Consider the following 26,927-nt stretch of genomic DNA (forward strand, 5'->3'; position numbering starts at 1 on the left):
TCATTCTTGCATTAAATATGAATTTTAATTTTCAGGTGCAAGAGACAGGAAAGCAGGTATAAATACTTTGAAACACCTAATGTGGTAAATTATGTTCTCTGAAGAGTCCTACTGAAAACATTAGATTATTCTTGAAAGCAATTATCAATTTCACTTTGCAAACTTTGTACATTACTAATAACTTGAATTAAAAACTCTAACATTACTCAATATCATTCCTTTTTGGTGTATTGTATTTAAAATTATTTTGGTCACATTAAATTCATGCTTTAGGTTTGTTTCTTATTTCAATTCAATGTCCTGGGGAGATGCATGATAGTCATACCAACCCAGTCCTCAAAACTGTAAGAGAATCATGGATGGCAGAGAAGTATCTTACAGAAAAAGCTTGGGCACCCTGGGTATCAGAAGAGGGATTTCCCAGGGTGACAGCCTATCTCTGTTGCTTTTTGTTCTCTGCATGATACCCCTGACCTTGGTACTCAGGAAAATTAATCTGGGGTACCAACTAAAGGAAAATCCAAACAATCAACCACCTCCACTTCTTGGATGATTTGAAACTGTATGGCAAAGATGAGACACAAGTGAGTTCCTTGGTGAACACGGTCCATTGATTTAGTACTGATATTAGAATGGGATTTGAACTCAAGAAGTGCAGAATAATTTACATAAAAAGAGGCATGGTAGAGTTTCTAGCAGGGATAGAATTACTGAAAAGAGACCTGATTAAACAAATTGAAAAAGAAGGATACAAATACCTTGGTGTACTAGAGTTCAACGAGATAATGGAAAAGGAAATGAAAGAGCAACTGAAGATGAAGTATTTCCAAAGACTGCGGTTGGTGTCACTCTCAAAATTGACTGGATGGAATAAAATTCAAGCAGTCAATATGTGGGCAATAGCATCACTTTGGTATGGAGCAGGAATTATAAAATGGCAAAAGAGAGAAATGAAGAAAATGGATAGCAAGAACAGAAAAATATTGACAGTACATGGAGCCTTCCACCCTAAGAGTAACACTGATAGGCTCTACTTGTCCAGAAGAAAGGGTGGGAGAGGTTTGATCAGTTGCCAGGACTGTATTGAAGTAGAGGAAAACATGGAACCACAGTTGAAACACACAAAGAAGGCTTGCATCATCAAAACTGAAAATTGTGTAACTAAAGAAAAATTTAAACAAGAAATAAACAACAACAAAAAAAGAAAAAAGCATGGAAGGAAAAAATGTATGGTCAGTTTGCAAGAGATGTGAATGCCAAGACAGATACAGACGACTGGTGGCTATGGACGAGGAGTGACCTGAAGATAGAGACAGAAGCACTCATATGCACAGATCAGGAACAAATGTTAAGGACCAATTATATGAAGAGCAGAATTGACAACACTACAGATAGCGACAAATACAGAATGTATGGTGAGAGGGGCACAACGCGAGTACAAACAACACCACGACAATGTGGAAAAATGATCCACTGGAAGCTCTGTGGAAATCACAGACTACAAGAACAAAGAACAAAGATATGGTATGAGCAAATCCCAGAAGGAGTCAACAAAAATGAGAACTGCAAAATCTTGTGGGATGTAATGATCCAGTGCAATCCCCTGACCAGACATCGGAAACCAGACACTGTTGTGGTGAATAAAAAAGAAAGAACATGTATGAAAATCGATATAACATGCCCTGGTGACAACAGGATCAATGTGAAAGAAGAAGAAAAAATAAGCAACTACGACGATTTAAAGTGGGAAATACGAAGGTTGTGGTCAATGAAGAGAGCAGACTTGGAAGTATCAGCACTCAACAACCAACATGGCTGAAAAAGATCGGTGCAAGTGTGAAGGTAGAACACCTACAAAAATCAGCATTGCTTGGAACTGCAAGAATTCTTCGTAGGCTTCTTGAAGCATGACCAGTAAACAAGTGCCACCTTAGTCTGCTGGCTGTGGACAGCTGACACTTTCCATCATACCCAGCAAAATAAGCTGTGAGTTTTCATATAATAATAATAATAATGATAATCCAGTGGTTTTTATTGTCAGTCAATTCTCTTTATTTCTTGAATAAGCCAATGAGAGATACAAGATATAGGAAATTAAGACACTATTCTGAATATTCTTGTCTAAGGCTTAAAATTTATGTATGTGAAATTTACTGAAAATTTATAAATGATTTGATTAGGAAACCTACCAACCAAACTAATGACATGGATTACTTTGTGACTGTTCTTAGTAAACTATGTATATTCACTCTTATATTTTGTGGTAATTCACAATGCTAAGGATGGGAACCTGCTTCAACAATGATGATTCTTGTACATTTTATCAAGTCTTACCTGAATGAGAAAATATCTTTCCCTCATAAAAGTGAATATGGACCATAAAACCTGACAGAAGACAAGGGATTGAACTTGAGTCTTATTCCTTTTCCAGAAGAAATACTGGGATTTGATGCTTGCAAGAGTAAAAATAACTCATTCCTTCTTTTAAATCTATATTTATCTCAATAGTTTTATTGATATAGTATAGTTTCATATTATTGTACATGTGTCCCCTCCCTGACTTTTTTTTTTTTTTTTGGTATTGTAGATACCAAATACCATCAAGGTAAATTAAGTAATAGTTATAAACATAGGCCAAGCTTGGCTGTGTGGGTAGGAAGTTTGTTTCACAACCACATGGTTTTTGTTTCAATCCCTCTGCACAGCACCTTGGGCAACTATCTTCTGCTATAGCCTTGTAAGTAAATTTGAATGATGGAAACAATATGGAAGCCCGTCATATATACATATATGTGTATATGTGCATGTATGCGTGTGTGTGTGTGTGTGTGTGTGTGCATGCTTGTGTTGTCTCCCCACCACTTGATAACAGGTGTTGGTTTGTTTACATCCTTGCAACTTGGTTTGGCAAAAGAGACTGATAGAATAATACTAGACTTAAAATAAATATTGAGGGTTGATTTGCTCAACTAAAAACCCTTCAAGATGATGCCCCAGTATGGCCACAGTCCAATGACTAAAACAAGTAAAGGAATAAAAGAGTAAGGCTGATAAGAATAAGTGGGTCAATAAATCAAGGACTTTTTAATGTCAAGGGCATTGGACATGGATGGAAGACAATTCTAATAACTATATTCCTTCCCTTAAAATATTCATCAATTATACAATTAGTTTCTCTTCTGCAAGATATTAATTTATATTAAGAGTTGTAATACAATGAAACACATATTATCATTATTATTTATTCACTTCATTTTGTTTATACGAAGCAATGTTATGTATGCAATAATCAAAGAGACTATAATCATAAAGAAGAAACCAAGAAGATTATGCCAGAGATCCCAAGGTTCACTGTACTCGATATTCTGCTCGTCAAGGTAGTCATTGCCTCTTATGACACTTATATTACTGAAATAGTCCAAAAAGATAAATAAGGTTACATCACATGATGGCAGCAATTATTAATGATTTAAAGACAAGTAAGGATGTTGATGAGTAGAGGTTCTGATAATGTTACATTAATCAGTGTTGGCAAGTCGACAGAGATGTTAAACAGATGGTGGTGGTAGAGAATGGCAGTAGTAGATGATGATGTCAGTGACACTAATAACTGCAAGAAATAGCAGCCAAATCACCCTCAACTGTATTTAAAAAAATAGAGAAAGACATAACTGTAGTCCTAAGCACACTGTTCAATAAGTAAGGGATGGCCATGGCTAAAACTCTGTTGATTGACATGTCTTTTCAACTAGGAATGACTTGAGAGTAAATAGCAACACTGATAAAAATGACATTTGTGATAATGAAAGTAACAAAGGAAATTCACTAAAACAATCATGAAATTGATGAGAAAAAGTAAAACATCAACAAGAATCCAACAAGGATAGCATTCACCTAAAAGTAAAGCAAGAATACATTTTATATCTAAAAAGAGAAAGAAAACCAATGCATGAATTAACTTACCAATTTTTGACTCCATTGATAATGGGACAGAAGGTCATGTCCTTTAGTTCATTGATTGATAGTAGCTGAAATGATAAATGGCAAATTGTCGAAATATGTAGCAGAAAGGATTATGGTCAAACACTTAATCACAGATAACTTGAATAATGGATAACTGGGCTGTTGCAGTTTGTAGAATTATGGCATTGTTTAAAATATAGATAAATGCTCATATACATATCCATTGACACACAAACATACATGTACAGATACACTATTCAGTTATGACAAGGAATAGTTTTTACAAACACAGGCAGACAACAATAATAAACACAATAAAAGCATCAGGGATACTTTTATTGTTTTTACACACACACACACGCACATACCTGCACTCAGGCATGCACACACGCATACACACAGGTAAAAAGACATATCCACATCTAATTACTTAAGACAAAGGAAATTCATTTTGATAAAACCCATTTCTTTTCAAGTTACATCCATAGTAGAATTTTAAGCCAACACTGTAAGCTGAGTTCCTTCTTCCTGCAGAAGTGAACTGTACCTCATCATGGTACTTGTTTACTGATAACATAAAAACTATAGCCTCTTGATCAGAAGGCTGATTATCTTTTAACTCATTTACAGATCAGAAACAAGGAAAGTAAAACATTAAACAAAGTGCTTATACTTAAGTCACACTCCTTTGAATTTATCATATATTTTGGATTCAGTCTTGACCTGATGATGTATTGCAAGTTGCTTTTTGTAAATATTGTGTACACTTTCAATTAATTTTAAATATAACAAAGAATTTAGTAAAATAACTTAGTTATCATTAAGCTAGTGTTAGGAACTTAAATTGTGACTAAGGTTTGGTGGAAGATTTTAATTCAAAACTTATGAAAACAAGACATTTGTACTACAGAGCCAGAGGTGGTTTCAGCCGGGTTGGTATCGAAAGGGTTAATGTTGACAGGAAATCCAACAACACTCATGGTAGCATTTAAATCAGTGGTTCTCAACCAGGGTCCACATGGCCCCTGAGAGTCCATATAAGATTTTTTGGGGTTCACAATAATATTTTAAGGAGCCATGAAAAAAATTTTGCTTTAGATGTATTTATTGGTGTATACTGTAAGAAACAGCTTGGCTTCTTTCTCTACCATTTACATAGATCAACCTACACAAGGGAATGTGTGAAAAAAACTAAAGAATTCTGACAGATGTTTCTATAAAACTAGTTTTTAAATATTAAATGGCTATGGGGGTCCACCAGAATAAAGTAGTAATTAAAGGGGTCCATAGATAAAAACTGGTTGAGAAACCCTGATTTAAATAGACACTTTAGACCAAGTCACAGAACCATAGACATCACAGCAATGTGTTTCTATGATCTGTGACCAAGACTAATAGGCCAATATATGCAGCATCTAATGAAAATTAAAATTACAGAACTTTACACACATGGAAGGCTTATATACAAATGAGACTGTGCATCACCATTGGCATGTTTATTTTGTAGCAGAATCAAATTTTATTTAAAATGTGTTTTCAGGTGTAACATCATTAATCTGAATTCTGTTTAAGTAATTGTGTCTGTTTTTGTGCAGGACATAATCAGTATATATTTGTTTACAACACCAGTTTCTGTATCAACTGCAAAGTGACATCCCATACTACATACTCAATTATTTGCTTGTATCTGAACATGTTAACACATGCTGCAAATTGCAAGCCTAAAGCAGAGTTTGATAGGCAAACCACATATGTTTGTTTGCTTTCTTTAAGTAAAGGCTGTGACATATCTATAAGTATATATGATAATAAAAATATTAAACTTACAACAGTTCCATAACGGGTGAGACTTAAATATTTGATCCATTGGAAATTTTTGGGTAAAGAATCTATATGCACAAGGAATCCACTAAAAAGCTGCATGAACATAAACAGATTATAAAGTTTAAAACAACTACAATAGCAACAACTTCAACAATAATAATACATCAAAATAACATAGTAGCATATATGTTGGTGATTCAAACATTTTATTCAGTTATTAAATCTCCTTTGATTGATAAACTAATTGATATATTGATTATTTCCATAACTTTGACATACATATTCAAAATCTCATACGGAGCAGGCATATGCACACTGATAAATCAATTAAGCAGAAAAAGTTAAAAAAACAAAAAACAAAACAAAAAAAATCAAAATGTGAAGGAATATCAAATGTTAATTATTCTCCAATTAATTGCCTCATCCAAAATGTTACATATTATTCTTAGTTTCCTTTGTAGTTGTTCTCCACACACCACACTAACATATTTTACAATTTGTTTTTTACTGAACCAGATCTGGCTGATACAGACTATTGATCTTATACAATTAAATTTATAATAAATTGGATAACTTCAGCATTTTTAATTTGTCTATATAATTTATGTTTCACAAATGAAGTATTCCTTACTTTCTAGACACACAAACTTTATTTTGTATGGAAGAAAAGTTATAGCTACTTGATTCCACCCTGTATATATCATTGATGATTATTTTATTGACAACTGACAACATAACACAAAAAAAAAAAAGAAAAACTACATGGTGCAATTTTCTCTCATAGTCATAAATAGTATAATAATTCAGAGAAAACTTACCATCATAAAAACGAAAACGAGGCCAATAAGAGTGTTTGCAACTGCAAAAGCACTCACACCAGAGCTTATAGAAAAGGAAACACAGGAAGCTGTTATTGTGGTGAAAAAGACAGTTATGTAATATACAGAAAAGTGTTCTATATCTTTCTTGAATCCTGTTAAATGGAGAAAAATAAAATAGGTTGGAAGATAAACAGAATCAATTGTCATGCAGTTTAAATAATGTAAACCAAAGTAGTTGGCTGCTAAATTTCACCAACTATCAATTCTCTCCAACTGATAATAAAATTTAGGAAACTCATTTGTATTTCTAAGATGGTCTATAATTAAAATCCCATACAGCTTAAATGACACCACTGGGTAAGCAAATCAAATACTAAGCTAAAGATTTATAGGCTGAATGGTTGACAGTTATATCTCAGCATTGACACTCCATCTGCCTCCTTTATTTATCTCACAATCTCAGTAAAGTAGTGGACAACCCACTTAAAGGTCAGCATTTCCTGTCAACATTAACCCTTTCGATACCAACCCGGCTGAAACCACCTCTGGCTCTGTAGTACAAATGTCTTGTTTTCATAAGTTTTGAATTAAAATCTTCCACCAAACCTTAGTCACAATTTAAGTTCCTAACACTAGCTTAATGATAACTAAGTTATTTTACTAAATTCTTTGTTATATTTAAAATTAATTGAAAGAAACACAGAGCATCTCAAAATAAATACAGTAACGAAAGGGTTAATGTGTCAGTGCCCAAGACTCTCAAACGACCCTAGTATGTCCAGCTGTAATTAGGTACCATAAAATAGGGACAAAAAGCCACATTAAGCAGCAGTAACGTAAAATTGACTAGTGAAGTTGCCAAATTCACAACTTCTCACTGTGGCAGAAAAACTCATAAGAACCACTTAATTGTAATATTACTTTGAATTCCAACATGAAGATTCTCTTTTATCAATCCAACAAGTTTGTAGGACACCCTAATGAAAAATTACGTATCAAATATTCTGCGATTTGATATTACATTGGCAAAAAGAGATATTTCAATGGAGACTTAATGTATTAGTATATCAAATGCAACTAACAGTTTGAAGTTAACAGAATCATTTCTTACCAATCATCAAATATGTAATGATACAAAATATTGTAACTGGAAGAACTCGCATGGGTACAATGTCACATGTTACTTTGGCCAAGAAATAGGATGAACAACGATAGAAACCACGGGAATTCTCACGACTAAAATCAAGCATAACAGAAATCAAAACTGATCAGTGGAAAATTTATCAAAAAGTTTGTGAGCTACTTTAGCATATGTTCTCCCACAGACTCTGTAGGCTACACTACATTAAAATTAGGGTTGGGTTTAGGGTTAGGGTTAGGGTTAGTAAGAGTTATGGTTAGGGTTAGAGTAAGGGTTAGATTTAGGATTAAGGCTATAGTTAGGGTTAGGGCTAGACTGTACACTATAATGTAAATGGCCAGGTAGATTGCACACTAAAATGGCACCTAAATCTGTTTTTTTTATATTTATGATATCTAAAAATAATAATAAAATGGGGTTTATTATAAATAGAAAAATGTCAGAAAATATCTCCTATCTTCATTATTTTTACTAGCAGAAATACTGCCTGGTGATTATCTGTCAATATATGTATAAAACTTGAAATGGAAAACTTCTTAAGTAATGTGGATATAATAAATAGATATAGTGTAAACATTTTCATTAATATTCTCAAAGTATCTCATAGAAAAATTTTGTAATAATTTTTAATGGAAACAATTGAATAAAAGTAGAGAGCAAAAGAGAGAAAAAGAGAGACAACACTGCAGAGAAAGTAAAAGTAACAGAGTATGCCAGAGAAAGATGTAAAGTATTAATAATTGGGAAAAGGGTTACAAACAAAGAGAGAGAGGGGGTGAGGGGAGAGAGAGAGACTGAAAGGAGAAAGACAGAAAAATCAATAAAAAAATGAGTGTGAGAGAAAAAAGTTATAAGGACAGAGAAATAGAAAGACTGGCAACAATAAACAAAGAGATGGAAAGAGAGACAAGTGACAGAAACAGACAGACAAACTGACAGACAGTATTGCAAGGAAACAGTAGACGAAAAGGGATACAAATGTAAGACATTAAAAAATGCTGTCATACTGAAGAAAAATTAGATTTCTGATTGAAACAAGTAGTTAAAATATACTCAAATTATAATTTATAGGAATTTTAAAGATAGTATAGACTTTAATAATTACTTTCTTATAATAAATGTTAGATACTTAAAACTAATTAATAAACAGCTCTTTTTATTATTGTATAAATTTTCCAAAAATTTTGAGTGGCTGATTTATTGGAATTATCTTACTTGTATGTTGAGAGGGAAGTTCTTTCAACTTATTGTATAAATAAAGTTAATTAACAAATACAGTTACAAAATAAAGTTAATTAATAAATTCATAAAACATAATCATCATCACCATCATCAAATGTCCATTTTCCATGCTAGCATGGGTTGGACAGTTTGACAAAATCTGACAAGCTGTAAGACTTCATCAAGCTCCATGTTAGCTTTGGTACAGTTTCTATAGCTGGATGCCCTTCCTAATACCAACAACTTTACAGCGTACTGGTTACTTTTTTTTTGGGGGGGGGGGGGCACTAGCACTGTTGAAGTCACCAAGTAACTTGCAAGACAAAAGAATGAAAGGGAAAAGCCTCCTTGACTGAGTGAAAAGATGTATTTGAGAGACAGGAAGATGATTTTATGTGAGATGCTGAGAGGCTAAAGTATGATGGAGGGACAAACCCAGGCATCTTGCTACAGAGGATATACAGAGTCTTGCAGATAAATTGAGACAATTTTTACAATGCATAAAACTGGTTATAAATACTAAAATAATAGTAGTAGATAGATATAATTTTAATGTAACACTAGATTACCTGTGACCCATTGGGTCACCTGCAAAGTCTGAGTTTCCCAGCAACAGAGTTTTATTTTGTGGATATTTTTTCTTTTCCATGTTATTTCGCATGCTTTCAATGAATGCGACATCGAAATCATGCATAAACGGCTCCTTTCCCCGGAAAAGGAAAGATTTGGTTGCTATTTCTTGCATGCCCAGCTACCACATAATAGGTCCTTTATGACACATAGTTGTTACGTGGTAGCAGGGCGTGCTAGAAATACCAGCCAAATCTTTGGAGGTGAGATACATTGAATGCACTTGAAAAAACCTATGGGAAAAAAATTATTTCACACAGAGGTTATGAACGGGTCTTTTACGAAATATTTACCATATTTTTAAAGTCATTTTCACTTGAAAATATTTTTTAAATATGCCAAAACAAATTTTTATAATGGTATTCACTTGAAAATAATTTTAGAAAAACATTAAAATATTGTCTGTTTAAAGAAAGCTAAAATATAAATACTTACTGTACAAAGAACTTACATTTTTGAAATCACATTCACTTAAAAATATTTCTAAATGATAAAAATTTTGTGTACATCAAAAAGTTTACATTCTTTTTTTTTTGTTAGAGAGTGAGAGACAGTGCAAAGACTATGTGTATGTATATGTTACAGATAGCGTGTGTCTGTTTGTGTTGAGTCACATGCCATGACATTCATTATATGTGTGTGTATTCTGTATGTGTGTATGTATGTTGACATCATAGAAGTCATGATTTTTTTGTCAAGAAATAACAAACAAAAATTGTGTTTAATCATTTTCATTAATAAATAGAAGTTCAAAATATCACAAAACCTCAAACTGCACTGCATAAAGTAAGTATGAAAATATATATGTAAGAAAAAAATTTTAATAAAACATACTATTTCTGAGATATTTTGGGTACAAACAAACATCTTTTAGAGTTTTAGTATTATTAAGATTTATTACAGCAAAAACATTTATCACTCAATAAGACTGCCCTTCTTGGCAATTTACTGCCTCCACTTGAGAAGAAAATTTTTTAGCAGCTGCTGCAACCTCCACCGTTTTGATTTTGAATGTCACACGCATGATGCAGGTTTTCAAACTGTTGACACTTGAGTGTGGTGAAGCATTAGTCCTTGCTTGAAGTATGCCCCATAAAAAGTAATCAAGAAAGTTGAGACCTGGGCTATTACTGGGCCAGATGTTGGCCCTCACAAAAAATGGCACCTTCTCACCAAGGAAGGCCCATGTTGCTTTTGACCCATGGCATGGTATAGAATCCTGGATAAGCACAACATTGTCAAGCCCAAACTTCTGCTCCATCCAAGGTAACAGGGAGTTCTTCAGGATGTCCAGATACTCCTTTGTGCTGATCTTCAAGCCAGACTCAAGTGTGGATCCATGACACTTCCATCACTTGCTATGGCTCCAAATACCATCACAGAAGCAAGATTCTTAGTCTCAAACACAGGGTGAGGGACATCAGAAGGGTTGTATGCAATCTTGAGAATTTCTGTGATTCACCTCAGCGTCCACAGGGAACTTCTCGTCTACAAACACAAGAGTTTTTCCTTCACTTTGATGTTTGATGAATAACAGAAGCTTGGGGCATTTCTTGGCTTTGATTGCTTTAGCCTCACCTGTAATGAGGTGACGGCATTGTGAAACACAGCTAGTCATGCCAAGGTTCCTGTTCACAAATCTAGACACCATGGAAAGGGACACATTGCGTTTCTTTGCAAGAGTTGTCATGGATGTGGATGCATTGGCTTCAATCGAGCATTTGAGACCAGCGAGAAACTTTGGATTGCACTTGGAATCACTTTGAGTCTTGTGATATTTTCCATCAATCTTTCCCTCTTCTTAAAATTGTTTATACATACAATAAACTGTTGCCTTTGGAAATTTTGTCAACATAGCAATTTTATTGGCAGTGTGCTCAGCACATGCCAAAACAACAATGGTAGAATGATTCTGTTGCTTCATGACTTTCTGTTGTCAAATCAGTTTGCTATTTACCTGAAAAATAAAGAGGAGGATTAGATTTTCAAGCAAGCAAGGTTTTTAAGAAAATGAAATGTTAAACCCACTATGTCAACTTAGATGGTAGTGATGAGATACCAGGACATCTGAAGACAACAAGAAAGTGATTATAAGAGAAAATACGAATAGTGTACTAAGAGGAGGAAGGGAGCAGTTTCCTAAGAGTGTCAGAAGAGAGTAACAGATGGTTAGAGATGGGAAAAAAGGTGAATGTCATGAATGACGTGAATATGTGGATGTTTGGTTGATGAGAAATATTGGTTTGAAGGGGGTGACAAAGGTGAGACAAAAGAGATAAATGTGGAACCACGAGGTAGGATAGCTGAGAAAGTGGAAGGATGATGTGCAAGATGATGTACAATGATAAAGATGGCAGTCAGAGGTATATTAGGAATAGTTATAAGGAGTGGTGTGACAATGATGGTGGATATGAGATGGCACAGAGAATGTAGATATGAGATTCTATCTTATGTGCATCTAGTATGCAGAATACATTCCTGAGGTATTTTCCTTAGCCATATCTTAGAAAAATTTAGGCCTAACAGACAGTTACTACTGGCACTGCTGCTGTTGCTGTTTTTTAGCAAGGTTTCTCAAGGATATTTCAGAAAAAACTCAAGGTAGCATGTACTAATTAATGAATCATGCTTTCATTAACTGATTTAGGGGCTCATGCAGTTGCAAGTAGACACAGGCTCCCTCTCAGTTTTTCGATTCTTGAAGCAGTAGAATATGCTGGAAGTGACAGCCAGAGAGGGAAGGACTGCACCAGTACTGGACTAATATTTTAAGGAGCCTGAAAGAATGAAAGATAATGCATTTTATTTAAGATTTTAATGGATTCTAATGATTTTGCCAATCAATGCCTTTACATGTGCATGCAAATACATATATATAAATATATAAATAAATTGTTCATTTATTCATTAGGAAGGATATTCAGCCATAGAAACCATGCCAAACCAGATAGTTGAGCTTGACAGCTCCTGTCAAACCTATGCCAGCATGGGAAACAAGCATTAAATGATGATGTTATACATGCATGCACACACACACACACACACACACACACTGTAGCATATATTTTCATGATACAGTCATAACCTAGTGACATAATATGCTGAACATTATGGTAAAGCACACATTAGATAATTATAATCTCAGTGTTCTACACGTAAAACATCGTTCAGATTTATATAAATGCTGCCTTTTTATTGTTGCATAACAATAATGATATATAAAGTGTAGAAAATATAAAAGAGAGAGAAGCTATGTAGAAGATTCATTTGCTTGCAGTGTTGAGTTCAATTTAGTCTTTGAACCTGGAGAAAGTAAGAGCAAACAATGCCAGTTGTAATCTACCATAGAACTACTCAAAGATCAGTTCTTCAGTTGTGGCAGGTAACCATCAATATTACTAAACTCTTTGATGATGATGTTTGTTGTAGTGCAGAGAGCGACAATACAAGTGATGCAGCATGTATTAATAGAATAACCTGGATAAAAATTTCTGCTAAAAAGACATCCTTTGATAGGAAGCATAGAGATAAACAATGAAATGGGTGTTACTATGGAAACAAAGAATATTTCTGTAATACTTACATGAAAAGTACGCGTTCTTTAAGAAAGAGATCAAGTGCAGACAAGCTGGAGAACATTTGATTCACAATAATGAAGAAGATGACACCATTCCTGCAGCAGAAAACCATTGTTATGAGATTACTGAACAGGTTCTGGTGAGAAATAGTTTCAGTTAAGTTGCTTTATGTATTCTAAGGAATATTTTAAAATGTGTAGCTACACACACAAAAGCACATGTGTGCATATCTCCACATACATATCAATAAGAAATGCAATGCACACACACACACACCCATATAATTACTTTCATTATTCCAAGAGGCATGTAGACACACACATACACACAAACTATGCAATTAGAATCTCTCTCTCTCTCACACACACACGCACATACACACACACTCACTCACACACAAACTATGCAATTAGAATCTCTCTCTCTCTCTCTCTCTCTCACACACACACACACTCATTCACACGCAAACTATGCAATTAGAATCTCTCTCTCTCTCTCTCTCTCACACACACACACACACACACACACACACACAAATTTAACGTTTGTCCTGACAATACAAAAACTGGATTGATTGCATTTTTTTTACATTGCTCACACTCAGTTCCTATGTTTACTCCACTCCCTACCTTTACAACCTTTATCTTGTAAATATTCTCAATGCTATCCCTCATTTGACAATTTAATTTCCTCTCAGATGAAGTATCAGTTCCAAAACATCAGATTCTTCTTCTCTCCACTACATACCCATCTATCCAAACTCATGATTTCACAATAGAATTTTTGTTAATGCAGACCACCACTAGTTTCCATGGATTCCATTTTTTAACAGACAACTGTTGTGCTGATGATGGTTACTGAGCCAGAAACATGAGTCCATGACTGTCTCCTTATCTCCAGTCAATAAGCTGGTCATTTTTGTTAATGGAATGTCAACTTTGGAGTCTTCATGAATTTGAGATTAATCTCCCTTCCTCAAGTGGAATGAGGTTTTTAGTCTGTTTATGAGGTCCTGTTTAGCTCTTGAAATTATTACTAATAATAGTCTCTATACTCTAACTTACTTAAGGAAAGAGATAGGAGAATTTTTTTTTTCTTTTGTTATATACATACTGACATAATCATCATTACAAGATTATCAGCTCAGTTTCATTGCTGAATTGTAGCTCTCGTACACATTTCAAGCAGCAAAATTGGTTAATTGCTTTCATTTAGTTATTCCTTTATCTTTTCAGCCTAATAGAATAAAACCAGTACTTTGTTTCTTCCAGGACAGTAAAACTTACTGAGTTCCCCAAATATTAAACAAATGAATATCTTAAGTTTCTAAGAAGAAATCAAAGAGAAATCTGAAAGAAGGTAGTTTGTCTACCTATTCTGCAGCCCCATTCTTGAATCATCCAATTGAAAGTAGATTAAACCAATAACAACAGCAAATAAGATGGTAATTATTATCTACAAAAAAAAAAAATTATGTACATATATATATATATATATAGAACACAAACATTATTAATATTCTGTTGTGTCTGGGGAGAGTCATTTTCTTATTGTGCCTTATAATTTAACATACTCACCGTTAAAATTTCCACTTATTTCTTATTTTTATTTTCCTAAAATTTTCGTTGCATCTTGCAACCTTTTCAATAGTCTTGACTCTCAAAACAAAAGAGAGTCCTACTGCATGAACTTAAAACCACCACTACTCCATATGAAAGAGACAAATTCATGACAACCATCCAACAAGAATACCACCGGGTTAACTATGCCTGTTACAAACACTTCAACAATAAACTGAAGTGGATGAAACAGCAACAACAACGAGCCCAGAATGGTAAGAATCAATACAGATACCCAAACAATATCGACGGGATTGTCATGTCAGAATGTAAACTACCAGAGGACTTTGACACCAGGACACCGGAAAACAATACCACCACCATCAACAACAACAACAAATACACCTCTGGAATATATGGTGCAGTAAATAGGAGAGTCAAGACTATTGAAAAGGTTGCAAGACACAACGAAAATTTTAGGAAAATAAAAATAAGAAATAAGTGGAAATTTTAACAGTGAGTGTGTTAAATTTTAAGGCACAATAAGAAAATGACTCTCCCCAGACACAACAGAATATGCTTCAACACACGAAATCACATAAAAAATCTTGCAAACCAAATCCAAAAACGAAATTATTAATATAGCTTGATATAAATATAATCAACAAACCATCCATCCATCTTCTCCAGCCACTATTCCTGGGAGGGTCCTGTAAGTCCTCAGGAATCACCTCCACAGGATCCTGTCAGAAGCAACCACCAATACACTTTACAGATGGTTTCTCAACTGTGATCAACTGAGACTATAATTAACAAGTGTCAAAATGCCTGAGTTGTTGTAAATACAATAATAACTTTACAATCTATTAACCATATCTTCAGATTGTATATTTTTAATAGTAATACAAGGGAGTGCTAGGAAGTTCCTGGCTTTGGGTAAAAGAAAATACAGGAGCATCAATTAATTATGATTTCATTCATATTCCCCTCTCAGATTCACACACTTATTACAGCAATCCTTCAGTTTTTCTAAGCCCTGTAAAAGAACTTGGAACTGGTAAACCAGAGAGCCACACCAGGTTCCAGTTTGAATTTGGCATGGTTTCTATGGCTGGATGCCCTTCCTAATGTCAACAACTCCAAGAGTGCAGTGGGTGCCTTTTGAATGTCACTGGCACGAGTGCTGTAATGTACCATCAGCATCAACCACAACTATGATTTCACTTGGTTTGACAAGTCTTTTCAAGCACAGCAAATTGACAAAGGTCACAATCACTTGTCACTTTCATGAGGTCTCACATTTGGAGGTCATGCTTTACCATGTCTTCCTCTTTCACAGTCACACACACACACACACACACACACACACACACACACACACACATACACACACACACACAGATACACACACACACAGATACACACACTCTAAAAATTATACTTGAAGTCTGGAAAATTATAATCCTAAGACAAGATTTTAAATGTGATTAAAGTGATAGGTAGCCAGTGAGTAGCTGACAAAGATCTTACTGAGTGATGTTAAGATAACTTTGGCCTTTTTAATGATTTTAGAAACCTGGTTTATCTGGTGCAGATAATCATCAATCATAATGCCTCAGTCACATTCACCAGCAGACTTCATAAGATTTGTATTGTGGAGAGTGACAGTAAATTCTGAGCTTTTTCTCCCAGAACGTATAGTGATGCATTTGTCTATAGCTATCTTCAGCTACCAGTCAGCAATTGATTGCTGCATTTTGTCTATTTTGTTTAACCCTTTAGCATTCACATAATTCTGTCAAAAGTAATGCTTATTTATTCTCATTGTTTTAAATCAATCTTGCATTATCTTGTAGCTTTGAGATTTTGATGAAGTAACTGTTAATTTTTAGAATGGTGTTGTAGGGTTGATGTGAGAGGCCAGATCCGACCAGTTTAAGCATAAAACAGGTAGCATGTTCTGGCTGGGCATGGCCGGTTTAAATGCTACAGAGTTAAAGTATAATTGTTTCCTGGCTAAAGTTGCCATGACTCTAGTTATAGGAACTTATAGGAAGGTACACTAAAGGCCTGACTTCAGTAAAGTTTGAACTTGTAAGCTTAAATAGAAATCTCCTATCCAAACTACACAAAAATTACATGCAGAAAAGATCATTAGCACCATCAATAACAATATCAACAAGAAATCCTCTATGCCAACGATTCTCAACCATTCATTGCCTATGGACCTGTTACAAGCCAAAGGAAGCCTTTAAGTGGCTGCTAGAAGTTACTAGAAATAGTAGCCAAGTTTCCCTCAAATCACACTCATCCAGTTTAAAAAAAGGAAGGACTCATTGGATAATGTAGTCCTCTGTCTGCAAATAAGTTGATATAGTCACGACTGGAGCAACATTCAATCTAGTTCAGATTATTTTAGAGAAACCTGTAGTTAAACTACATATTTAAACATCAAATAAATATTTTTTTACTTGAAATCAAATGAAAGTGTCTCATTATATTTAATTGGTTGTTAGTTCACCATTAAAGATGATGTCTTTATGCAGTCTCAGTGATAAGTCAGTCCGGAGTAACTGTAGTTGAAAATTTCAGACGTAAGAAGTTCAATGATATGGCTTCCAGCTAGAATTAAATCTGTATTACAGACTTAGCTTGTTAGTAGATTCAATGATAATTATTTGTTTTCTGGTTGATGAGTTGCATTTAACCCTTTTGATATCAATCTTCCTAAGACTGCCTTTGTTTCTATAATACAAACTTCCTATTTTAACCCTTTTGTATTCAGATTTTTCTGCCAGATGTAAGACTTATTCATTCATTAATTATGTATTATCTTGTAGCTTTGAAATTTTGATGTGATTGTTTATTTTCAGAATGACATTGAGGGTGGGTGTGAGAAACCAGATTTGACTGGGTTGAGCATAAAACAAGGAGAAAATTTAGGCTGGATAGGACCAGTTTAAAAAGTCTAAAGGATTAAAGTGATCTGATTTAAAACCTACCATCAAAATTTCATTCATATGAATTCCTGTTCTAAAAGACCAACTTAATAATGACAAAGGTATTCTACTAAATTCTTCGTTATTTTCCAAATTTATTGAAACAAGGGCAGTATTTTCAAAAAGAATATGGTTAACAAATAAGTTAATGATATCTGTAAATAATCGATACATCATATTAATTTCAGAGGAGTGTCACTTAAGTGCAATGATGTTCATGCCTTTCCCAAAGACATAATAATATAAATGAATTAAAGTTATAACAATTGAAAACTAAAAGTAGATCAGTTACGAAAATCATAAGAAACCTTCTATTCTATGATGGTTAGCTAATAGAAGATACTTACAAGTAAACTTGATGCTTCAGGATTACGCCACAAATTCTTCAAAGCCCGTACACTAACAATTTCCAACTGAAACAAACCCCCAGAAAGAAAGAAAAATAAATTTACATATCTTATTTTGTAACTAAGTGTTGCTCTATGTTTTTCCTTCATTTCCATGATTTCATGTTAACATGGTTGGGATAGTTGCTTAATAATCTGAACCTATGCACATCAAAGGAGCAATTGAATATATAACTAGATGTTCTCCCAGCTCAGTCATGAAATAAAAATAAACCCTGTTGCTACCAAAGTACATTGAAATAAGCAGAATTATGTAATTTACCCAAGGCGCAATATTATAGCTGAATTTAAATGTATGGTAATATGGTTAATGTTCTAGCAGCTAAATTACACATGGTGTTGGTTTTATCTCCCCAAACAGTAAGTGCGTCATCTGTAGTCAAAGTGAACAAATTTGACATCTACTTGGTGATGCGATTGTTTTCTTTCAACAATTGCATCGATTGGACAACTTTCTGTGGATATCTCTAGATAGAACTGGTAGTAAACATACTTACAGTGAAATAATTATTGATTTAATATTTGATAATTGTGCTAATGCTGTCACTTCTACTGACTCAGTTGGGTTGCCTGGGTACCACTAATGTAAAGTAAGAAAATTTGAGCCAGGTCAATTCATTGCTATTAGAATATGATTGATAGAATGATATATAGCAATTTAGCTATCATTCAACTAACACTCTTTGGGATCATGGGTCCAGAAATTGTCTTGAAACATCATTGATTGTGAAGGACCACAATATAGTTGCTGTTCACAGATAACAACTTGAAAGATGTAGGAAGAAATAATATAAAATAAGTTTGAATTACCTGTCTTAAAAATGATACCTTGTAGGGCACTCGTGAATGTCTTTTAAGACTAGAAGTTTTACAGTATTCTTCAAATTCCTCCTCTATGACAGCAGTAGTTTCAGACAAACTGAAACAAAAAATATAAATGAACAGAGTAAAACACACCACTACAAAACAGTAAAAGAGTTCAAGTATTCATTGAAAAAAAGAAACAAATTAAAAATATACACATTCACAGAGACACATATTTATGTTGTTTTCTACTATTTAATATACAATTTGTCAATGTTTCATTTGTATTAGAATCCTCAGAAATGGGGGAGAGGGTATGTATCAGCTTGAAAACCACTGGTTTTGTCTTTACATTTGAAGTTGGTAATTGCTAATTGCCATCAATGATAACTTTGCTCGACATCCCTCCAAAAAAAGGTTTAAAAAGTAATGGTTATTGTTTAATCCCCAGGTCAGTCTTGATGAAGCAAACCTATGATCAAAGGTGGCCCAGCCATAACTGGCTTATCTTTTATTCAGGATAACATTATCTTAATGTATCATCTCTTTTTAAAGCAGGAAGGGATAATTTCATGGAGACAAACAGCTGGTTGATTGGTAGTCTCTATTTCACTGATGTATTCTGTTCTTGACCAGGTTTATCTAGCTATAAATATATACTGCTAGTGGTGTAATTAACTGATATAAGTAGTGGTATCACTGTATAGTTGATAAGGGTTTTATTAACTTGCAGTGTTAACACTGCAAGTCTTCTATGCCTGGCGAAGGTAACAGGGAACAAGCATTGCAATGTACTGACTTCAAACTAAATAATAGCATTCTTCTTCTTCTTCTTCTTCTTCTTCTTCTTCTTCCTCCTCCTCCTCTGCTTCTTATTCTTCCTCCTCCTCCTTTTCTTCTTCTTCTTCTTCTTCTTCTTCTTTTTCTTCCTCCTTTGTCATTATTTAGCATCTACTAGTTTGACAGGAGCTGTAAGCCAGAGGACTGTGTTAAGTTCCACTGTCTGTTTTGGGATGTTTTTTATGGTTGGATGACCTTTCTAATGACAACCACTTTATAGAGTGAAGTGGGTACTTTTTATATGTCACAAGCACTGGTGAGATCTGCTTTGGCATGGTTTTGACAGCTGGATGCTCTTCCAAACAAAAACCTCTTTAGAGAATGGACTGGATGTATTTTATATAGCACCAGCAAGGTCACCAAGTACTTGCAAGATGAAAATCCTTTGGGGTAGGGTGGGGGTATTAAAGGAGGTGGCTTTGTGCCAGGTGATGTGAATATGACAGAGAGACAGAAACAGGTGTCTTGCTGTTAAGGAGATACATGGTTACTCCAGTCAGAGTGAGAGAAATGGTGGTGATGTGCCAGGACATACTCTCAAGAATGTGAATATAAATGGGATGGTAGAGAATTGCTCAGAGTGCATGAGTAGGGAGTTCACATGAAGGGGAAGGGGAAATGCAGTGATTGGTGAAACAAGGGTATATAGTGGGGGACAACAGGATAGCAATGATACAGCTGGCAGGGCAGGAAGGACAAGACTGGACTGCATGAGTGGAGAGGGAAAAATAAGCATAGTACATGAAGAAGAGGAGATGTAATCTGCTTTACTGGGGTAAGGCGTGTGAAAAATTTAATGTCACATATGGGTGGAACACACAGAGCTTCCAGAATTCTGTTTTGCTGAGGTGGGCAAGTCTTGTGAAGAATGTCATATCACCAGCATTTTGGTCCAATGTCATCTCCTCCATGAGGCGTAAAATCTTGAGATCAGCCCTCACTACTTGATCCAATGTCTTCCTCTTCCACAGATGCTATCCACCTTATGTGATCAACACTGCTTTATACAGAAGTCTTCATTCATATGTATCACATGTCCAAATCAACGTAGTCTTCTCTCTTGCATGCTGCATCTCTACGAGAATCTATTGTAGAACCCTCATTATTATACAGACTTAATAAAAGAATTTGTAATACATAATTATTATCAATTCTATTAGAAGCATATACCAACAAATTTAGTAATTGCATCATCATCATCATTTAATGTCCGTTTTCTATGTTGGCATAGGTTAGACAGTTTGACCAAAGTTGGTAAGCCAGAAGGCTACACCAGGCCCCAGTCATCTGTTTTGGCTTAGTTTCTACAACTGGATGCCCTTCCTAATGCCAATTACTCTACAGAGTGTACCGGGTGTCTTTTACAGGTCACCAGCACAAGTGCCTTTTACATGTCACTGGCACTGATGAAACACTGTCAGTCAACATATTTATCGTGCAAACGTTTATGCAATAGAAAGAGGGTCTTTAACTGCGTGTGGCCTTAACATGATGTGATAGGGAATGTAAAAAGCACTGACGGAGATAAATTTTACAATAAAAACAAGAACTTAGCTATAGTTTCAGAGAGCACACTTCTGATCAAAATGAGTAATATTGGGGAAAACTTATTGCCTTGTATACAAATGGAGGCTGCATTTAGAATCTACAAAAATCTATTCATATTTATAAAACATAAACTGAACATATTTCTTTTATGCATAATGATGAATACTATCAAGCAGTTTAAAATCACTGCTTCAATTTTGATGCCCAAGTAGAAGTCATCATCATCATCATCATCGTCATCGTTTAACGTCCGCTTTCCATGCTAGCATGGGTTGGACGATTTGACTGAGGACTGGTGAAACCAGATGGCTACACCAGGCTCCAATCTGATTTGGCAGAGTTTCTACAGCTGGATGCCCTTCCTAACACCAAGTGTTTAACAAAATATTATATTGCTTTTGAGAAAGGCATGTGTCCAGACTTCTTTCATCTTAAAAAACATCATCGAAATTAACAGCTTATAAAATATTAACTAATGTATTTCTAACTTCTGACTAAAAATTAAATTTACTATGAGGAAGATGCACACAGTCTTTCTCTTTCTCTCCCTCTCTCTCTCTTTCTTTCTTTCTCACCCACACACACATATACTTACCATTTGTAGTAAGTAGATTTTCTGAAGTAATGTTGAAACTTCTTAGTTTTGGAAATCTCTGGAAATGGAAATATTATGACTAATTAGCATAGATTAAAGAAATGGATTTGCAAAACCAACATATGCTTGCACCACATATATATACAGTAAAGACATTCTTATATAGTGTTTTATCTGGGAGTTACTTTACACGCATGCATGCGTCCGTTCGCATGCGCGCACACATACACACACACACACACACACACACACTCACACACAAACAAACAAACAAGTATACAAGTTGAGAGGTTGAATGGATATCAGAAGTAAGTGTAGGTAATTTTAGCGAGTTTGAAAAGCCAAACCTTGAGCTACCACTGATAGATTGCTGGTTGTAGGTTCTATGCTGTCTTCATTGATGACATCTAGAAAGAAATCAGTTGGATTGTTGTGTTCTTCACAAATGTAACCTTCAAAATAAAACACCCATTATAGGTATGTTGTCTAAGAATGAAGCTGAGCTGAATTTTAAAGGCTTAATCTACATAGATCATCATCATCATCATTGTTTAACGTCCGCTTTTCATGCTAGCATGGGTTGGACGATTTGACTGATGGCTGGTGAACCAGATGGCTGCACCAGGCTCCAATCTGATCTGGCAGAGTTTCTACAGTGCTGGATGCTCTTCCTAACACCAACCACTCCAAGAGTGTAGTGGGTGCTTTTATGTGCCACCGGCACGAGGGCCAGTCACACAGAACTGGCAATGACCACGCTCAAAATGGTGTTTTTTATGTGCCACCTGCACGGAGCCAGTCCAGCAGCACTGACAACGACCTCGCTCGAATGATTTTCTAACGTGCCACCGGCACAAATGCCAGTTAGGCAACGCTGGTAACGATCATGCTCAAATGGTGCTATTTACGGGCCACTAGCACGGAAGCCAGACAGCTGTTCTGGCAATGATCATGCTCGGACAGTGTTGTTACTGCTCCACTGGCACAGGTGCCAGTCATTGAATATAGTTCAATTACGATTTTGATTTCACTTGCCCCAACAGGTCTTCGCAAGCAGAGTTTAGTGTCCAATGAAGGAGAGGTTGACATGGGTGCCAGTCGTCGAATTTAGTTTGATTTCAAATTCACTTGCCTCAACAGGACTTCGCAAGCAGAGTTTAGTGTCCAATGAAGTAAAGATACGAATAAGTGAGCTGGCTACACTTCTGGCAGAGGCCCCAGATTATGCTCTCACTTGGCTTGCCGGGTCTTCTCACGCACTGCATATTTCCAAAGGTCCCGGTCACTAGTCATTGCCTCGGTGAGGCCTAAAGTTCGAAGGTCATGCTTCACCACCTCATCCTAGGTCTTCCTGGGTCTACCTCTTCCATGGGTTCCCTCAACTGCTAGGGTGTGGCACTTTTTCACACAGCTATCCTCGTCCTTTCCTGCCACATGTCCATACCAGTGCAATCGTCTCTCTTGCACACCACAACTGTGTCTGAATATTTATCTAGCTAACTGAACATTGCATGTCCTTAACCAAAGTTAAATGCTGGTTGTAGCAAACAGAAGTTAAATACTAAGAATAGTTAGTAGAAACTGAATGTTCAACGAGGCTGCTTAAAGTTAAATGTTGAACATAGCTAGTCAAGTTTGAATGTTGAATATAGCTCATGCAGGGAGTACACTGACTGCTCAGTGTGAGTGTGTGTATGTGTATGTGTGTGTGTTGGGAGAAGTAGGTGGGGGGGGGGCAATACGAGGCTGGGAGAGTCATATTTGAGGCTATGGTGGTATCCAGCCCTAACAATCAGAGCAATAGCAGCAGTGGCTCATTCAACAACATCAACGACAACAACGGTAATGATGGAGGCAGCATTGACCACAATGCATTTAGTGGCAGAAACATCAGCACCAACAACTACAACTGAAGCAGCTCATCCAACAACATTGACAATAACAATGGCAACAACAGAGGCAGCAACAACAGCAATGCATTAAGTGGAAGAAACACCAGCACAGACAACAACGACCACAGCACCAGCATCAGTGCTACAGCCAGAGTTGATAACCACACCAGCTGAACTACCAGTCCCACACTCAGAATTAACAGCGATGGCAACCACAACATCATCAGCAACATCAACACTATGGCCAGTGATGACTACTGCAACAACAACTACAGCTCCAGCAGTGTTGCTGGACTCACACTCTGTAATAACAGCACTGGTGATAGCTCCAACAACAGCAGCTGCAACAACAACTTCAGGCCCAGAACCAATGGAAGATACACCAGAGGCACAGAGACAATGGAAAATATACAACCAGCACTCAAGTTCAGAGATACATCACGTCAGCTGCATTTAAGCTGGTCATCTTTTAGGGTCCTGGAAAGAAGTGACGTCACGTCCCTGGCCAGTCATGTGTGTTGCCTTAAGGATGAAGGGAGTCCATATGGAATTAAGTGAAGGATCACAGAACAACCAGGATCTTATGTAAACAGGAGCAGACAATGCAAGCTTTGCATAGCAGGCATGGGATTCTACGTTTGCTGATTAGAGCCATAAAAAGTACTTGCAAACCAGAACAACATAAGGGCAATTTTCTGTTTGCCCTTTAGGTCCATAAGATTTGCTGACCGGACCGATCTAAGGGCAATAATCAATCTTATTTAAGGTCCAGACATGTATATTATTATTTGTTTACAAATTAACTGACCATAACAGTTTTCTATCTCCAGCTTGAAGAGAAGTTATATGCCCCCAGCCATTGGAGTATGGTGAGTCATCTATAAAGCTAAGCATTTTATGGATGCAAAACCATTGGTCACTCTATGACCAGACATATATTTAACTTCATGTAAATATATTAATGCTCTAACTTTTAGAGTGTGCCTCTTTTTCAGACATATGATCCACTGAATATATATATATATATATATATATATATATATATATATATATATATGCCTTAGATAGAAATAAATAATTACAGAGGTATCAAATTGTTGGATCAGGTGATGAAAGTTGCGGAGAGAGTCATAGTCCAACTAATCAGGGAGAGTTAGTCTAGATGAGATGCAGTTTGGCTTTGTGCCAAGTAGAAGCACCACTGATGCCATATTTTTGGTAAGGCAACTTCAGGAGAAATACATAGCCAAAGATAAACCTCTGTACTTGGCTTTTGTTGACTTGGAGAAAGCTTTTGACAGAGTCCCCTGATCCATTAGCTGGTGATCAATTTGGAAACTAAGGATAGACGAGTGGTTGGTGAGAGCTGTACAAGCCTTGTAGAGGGATGCTACCGGTTAGGTGAGAGTGGGCAACGAGTACAGCGAAGAATTCAGGGTACAAGTAGGGGTTCAACAAGGATCAGTGCTCAGCCTCCTCTTGTTCATAGTCCTCCAGGTAAGAACAGGGAATTCAGGACAGGCTGCCCCTGGGAGCTCCACTATGCTGATGACCTTGCTCTTATAGCTGAATCACTACCTGAGAAGAAGTTCCAGGTATGGAAACAAGGTCTAGAATCAAAGGGCCTTAGAGTTAACCTAGCAAAAATTAAAGTCATAATAAGTAGGAAGGCATACAAATTACAAATACCCGCAGGTAGCTGGCCCTGCTCAATCTGTAGAAAAGATGTAGGTAGAAACTCCATAAGATGCACCCAGTGTAAGCTTTGGACAGACAAAAGGTGCAGCAACATCAAAGGAAGGTTAACATAGAAACTAACTTTTGTATGTGGAAGGTGCACAGACATAATAAATACCAAACATGTGCAGAAAATAGACTCCATCAACTGCCAGGGGAACAAGCTAGAGGTAGTAGATAGATTCCAGTATCTAGGAGACCAGGTTAGTAGTGGAGGTGATTGTTCTGAGAGCGTAGCTGTAAGAATAAGATTAAGCTGGGCAAAGTTCAGAGAGCTCCTACCCTTGCTGGCAACAAAGGGCCTCTCTCTCAGAGTGAAAGGCAGATTGTTTGATGTCTGTGTGCAAACAGCTATGCTGCATAGCAGTGAAACATGGGCTACAACAGCTGAGGACATGTGTATGCTTGAGAGAAATGAAACCAGAATGCTTCGCTGGATATGCAATGTTAGTGTGCATGTTTGACAGAGTGTAGGCATCTTCAGAGAAAAGTTAGTCATAACAGGAATTAGATGTGGTGTGCAAGAGAGTCGACTGCACTGGTATGGTCATGTGATGCGTATGGACGAGGACAGCTGTGTAAAGAAGTGCCCATCTCTAACTGTAGAGGGAACCTGTGGTAGAGGTAACCCAGGAAGACATGGGACAAGGTGGTGAAGCATGACCTTCAAACTTTGAACCTCACAGAAGTAATGACTAGTGACCGAAACCTTTGATGATGTGCTTTGCTTAAGAGGACTCATCAAGCCTATTTCACTCATGTTGATGGTATGTAAAAAAATCAACCTTTGAACGTTGGGCCTCAGAGAGGCAAAGTAGCTGAGTATTTTTCAAGCGTTGGGTCTCATGGAGGGAAAGTGGCTGAGTTCCTTTCAAGTGCTGGGTATCACAGAGGTAAGGTGGCTGATTTCCTTTCAAGCAAGCCTGACGGAGGTGAGGTAGCCAAGTTCCTTTCAAGTGTTGGGCCTCATGGAAGCAAAGTGGATGAGCTCTTTCCGAGTGTTGGGCTTCACGGAGGCAATGACCAAGACCTTTGGCATTATGTCAAACCAAGCAAAATCGCAGTCGTAGCAGATATCAGTGTCGTGCAAATGGCACCCGTGCTGGTGGCAAAAGCACCCATTACACTCTTGGAGTGGTTGGCATTAGGAAGGGCATCCAGCCATAGAAAACCATGTTAATCAGACTGGAGCATGGCACAGCCTTCCAGTGTGCCAGCCCAGTCAAACCATCCAACCCAGGCTAGCATGGACAATGGACATCAAATGATGAAGATGATAATGATATATTAATCAAAGTGTACAGTATTATATATCCATTACGGCTGATCTTACCGACTGGTTCTGCACCAGGAGTTCAACAGAGTGTT

General features: G+C 36.3%; 1 protein-coding gene across 3 annotated transcripts in view; it reads right to left on the bottom strand.

Moving 5' to 3' along the window:
- Window positions 1–3,226: 3,226 nt before the first annotated feature.
- The window catches only part of LOC106870928 (broad substrate specificity ATP-binding cassette transporter ABCG2), a 44,796-nt gene continuing 21,095 nt past the window's right edge, over window positions 3,227–26,927 (bottom strand). The window contains exons 7-17 of one of the 3 annotated variants that reach the window (XM_014917167.3): window positions 22,278–22,382; window positions 21,931–21,988; window positions 18,954–19,062; window positions 18,084–18,149; window positions 14,551–14,633; window positions 13,184–13,273; window positions 7,720–7,844; window positions 6,606–6,760; window positions 5,791–5,880; window positions 3,964–4,028; window positions 3,227–3,408 (exon numbers count right to left, since the gene is read on the bottom strand). In XM_014917167.3, the coding sequence (XP_014772653.2) occupies window positions 3,246–3,408; window positions 3,964–4,028; window positions 5,791–5,880; window positions 6,606–6,760; window positions 7,720–7,844; window positions 13,184–13,273; window positions 14,551–14,633; window positions 18,084–18,149; window positions 18,954–19,062; window positions 21,931–21,988; window positions 22,278–22,382 (1,109 nt within the window). In that variant the 3' untranslated portion in view covers window positions 3,227–3,245. The remainder of the gene's footprint in view (window positions 3,409–3,963; window positions 4,029–5,790; window positions 5,881–6,605; window positions 6,761–7,719; window positions 7,845–13,183; window positions 13,274–14,550; window positions 14,634–18,083; window positions 18,150–18,953; window positions 19,063–21,930; window positions 21,989–22,277; window positions 22,383–26,927) is intronic. The other 2 variants (XM_089348789.1, XM_014917168.3) reach the window with 2 other exon arrangements.

The sequence above is a fragment of the Octopus bimaculoides genome, chromosome 3, assembly GCF_046866305.1.
Source record: "Octopus bimaculoides isolate indiv1 chromosome 3, ASM4686630v1, whole genome shotgun sequence".
Taxonomy (NCBI): Eukaryota; Metazoa; Mollusca; class Cephalopoda; order Octopoda; family Octopodidae; genus Octopus; species Octopus bimaculoides.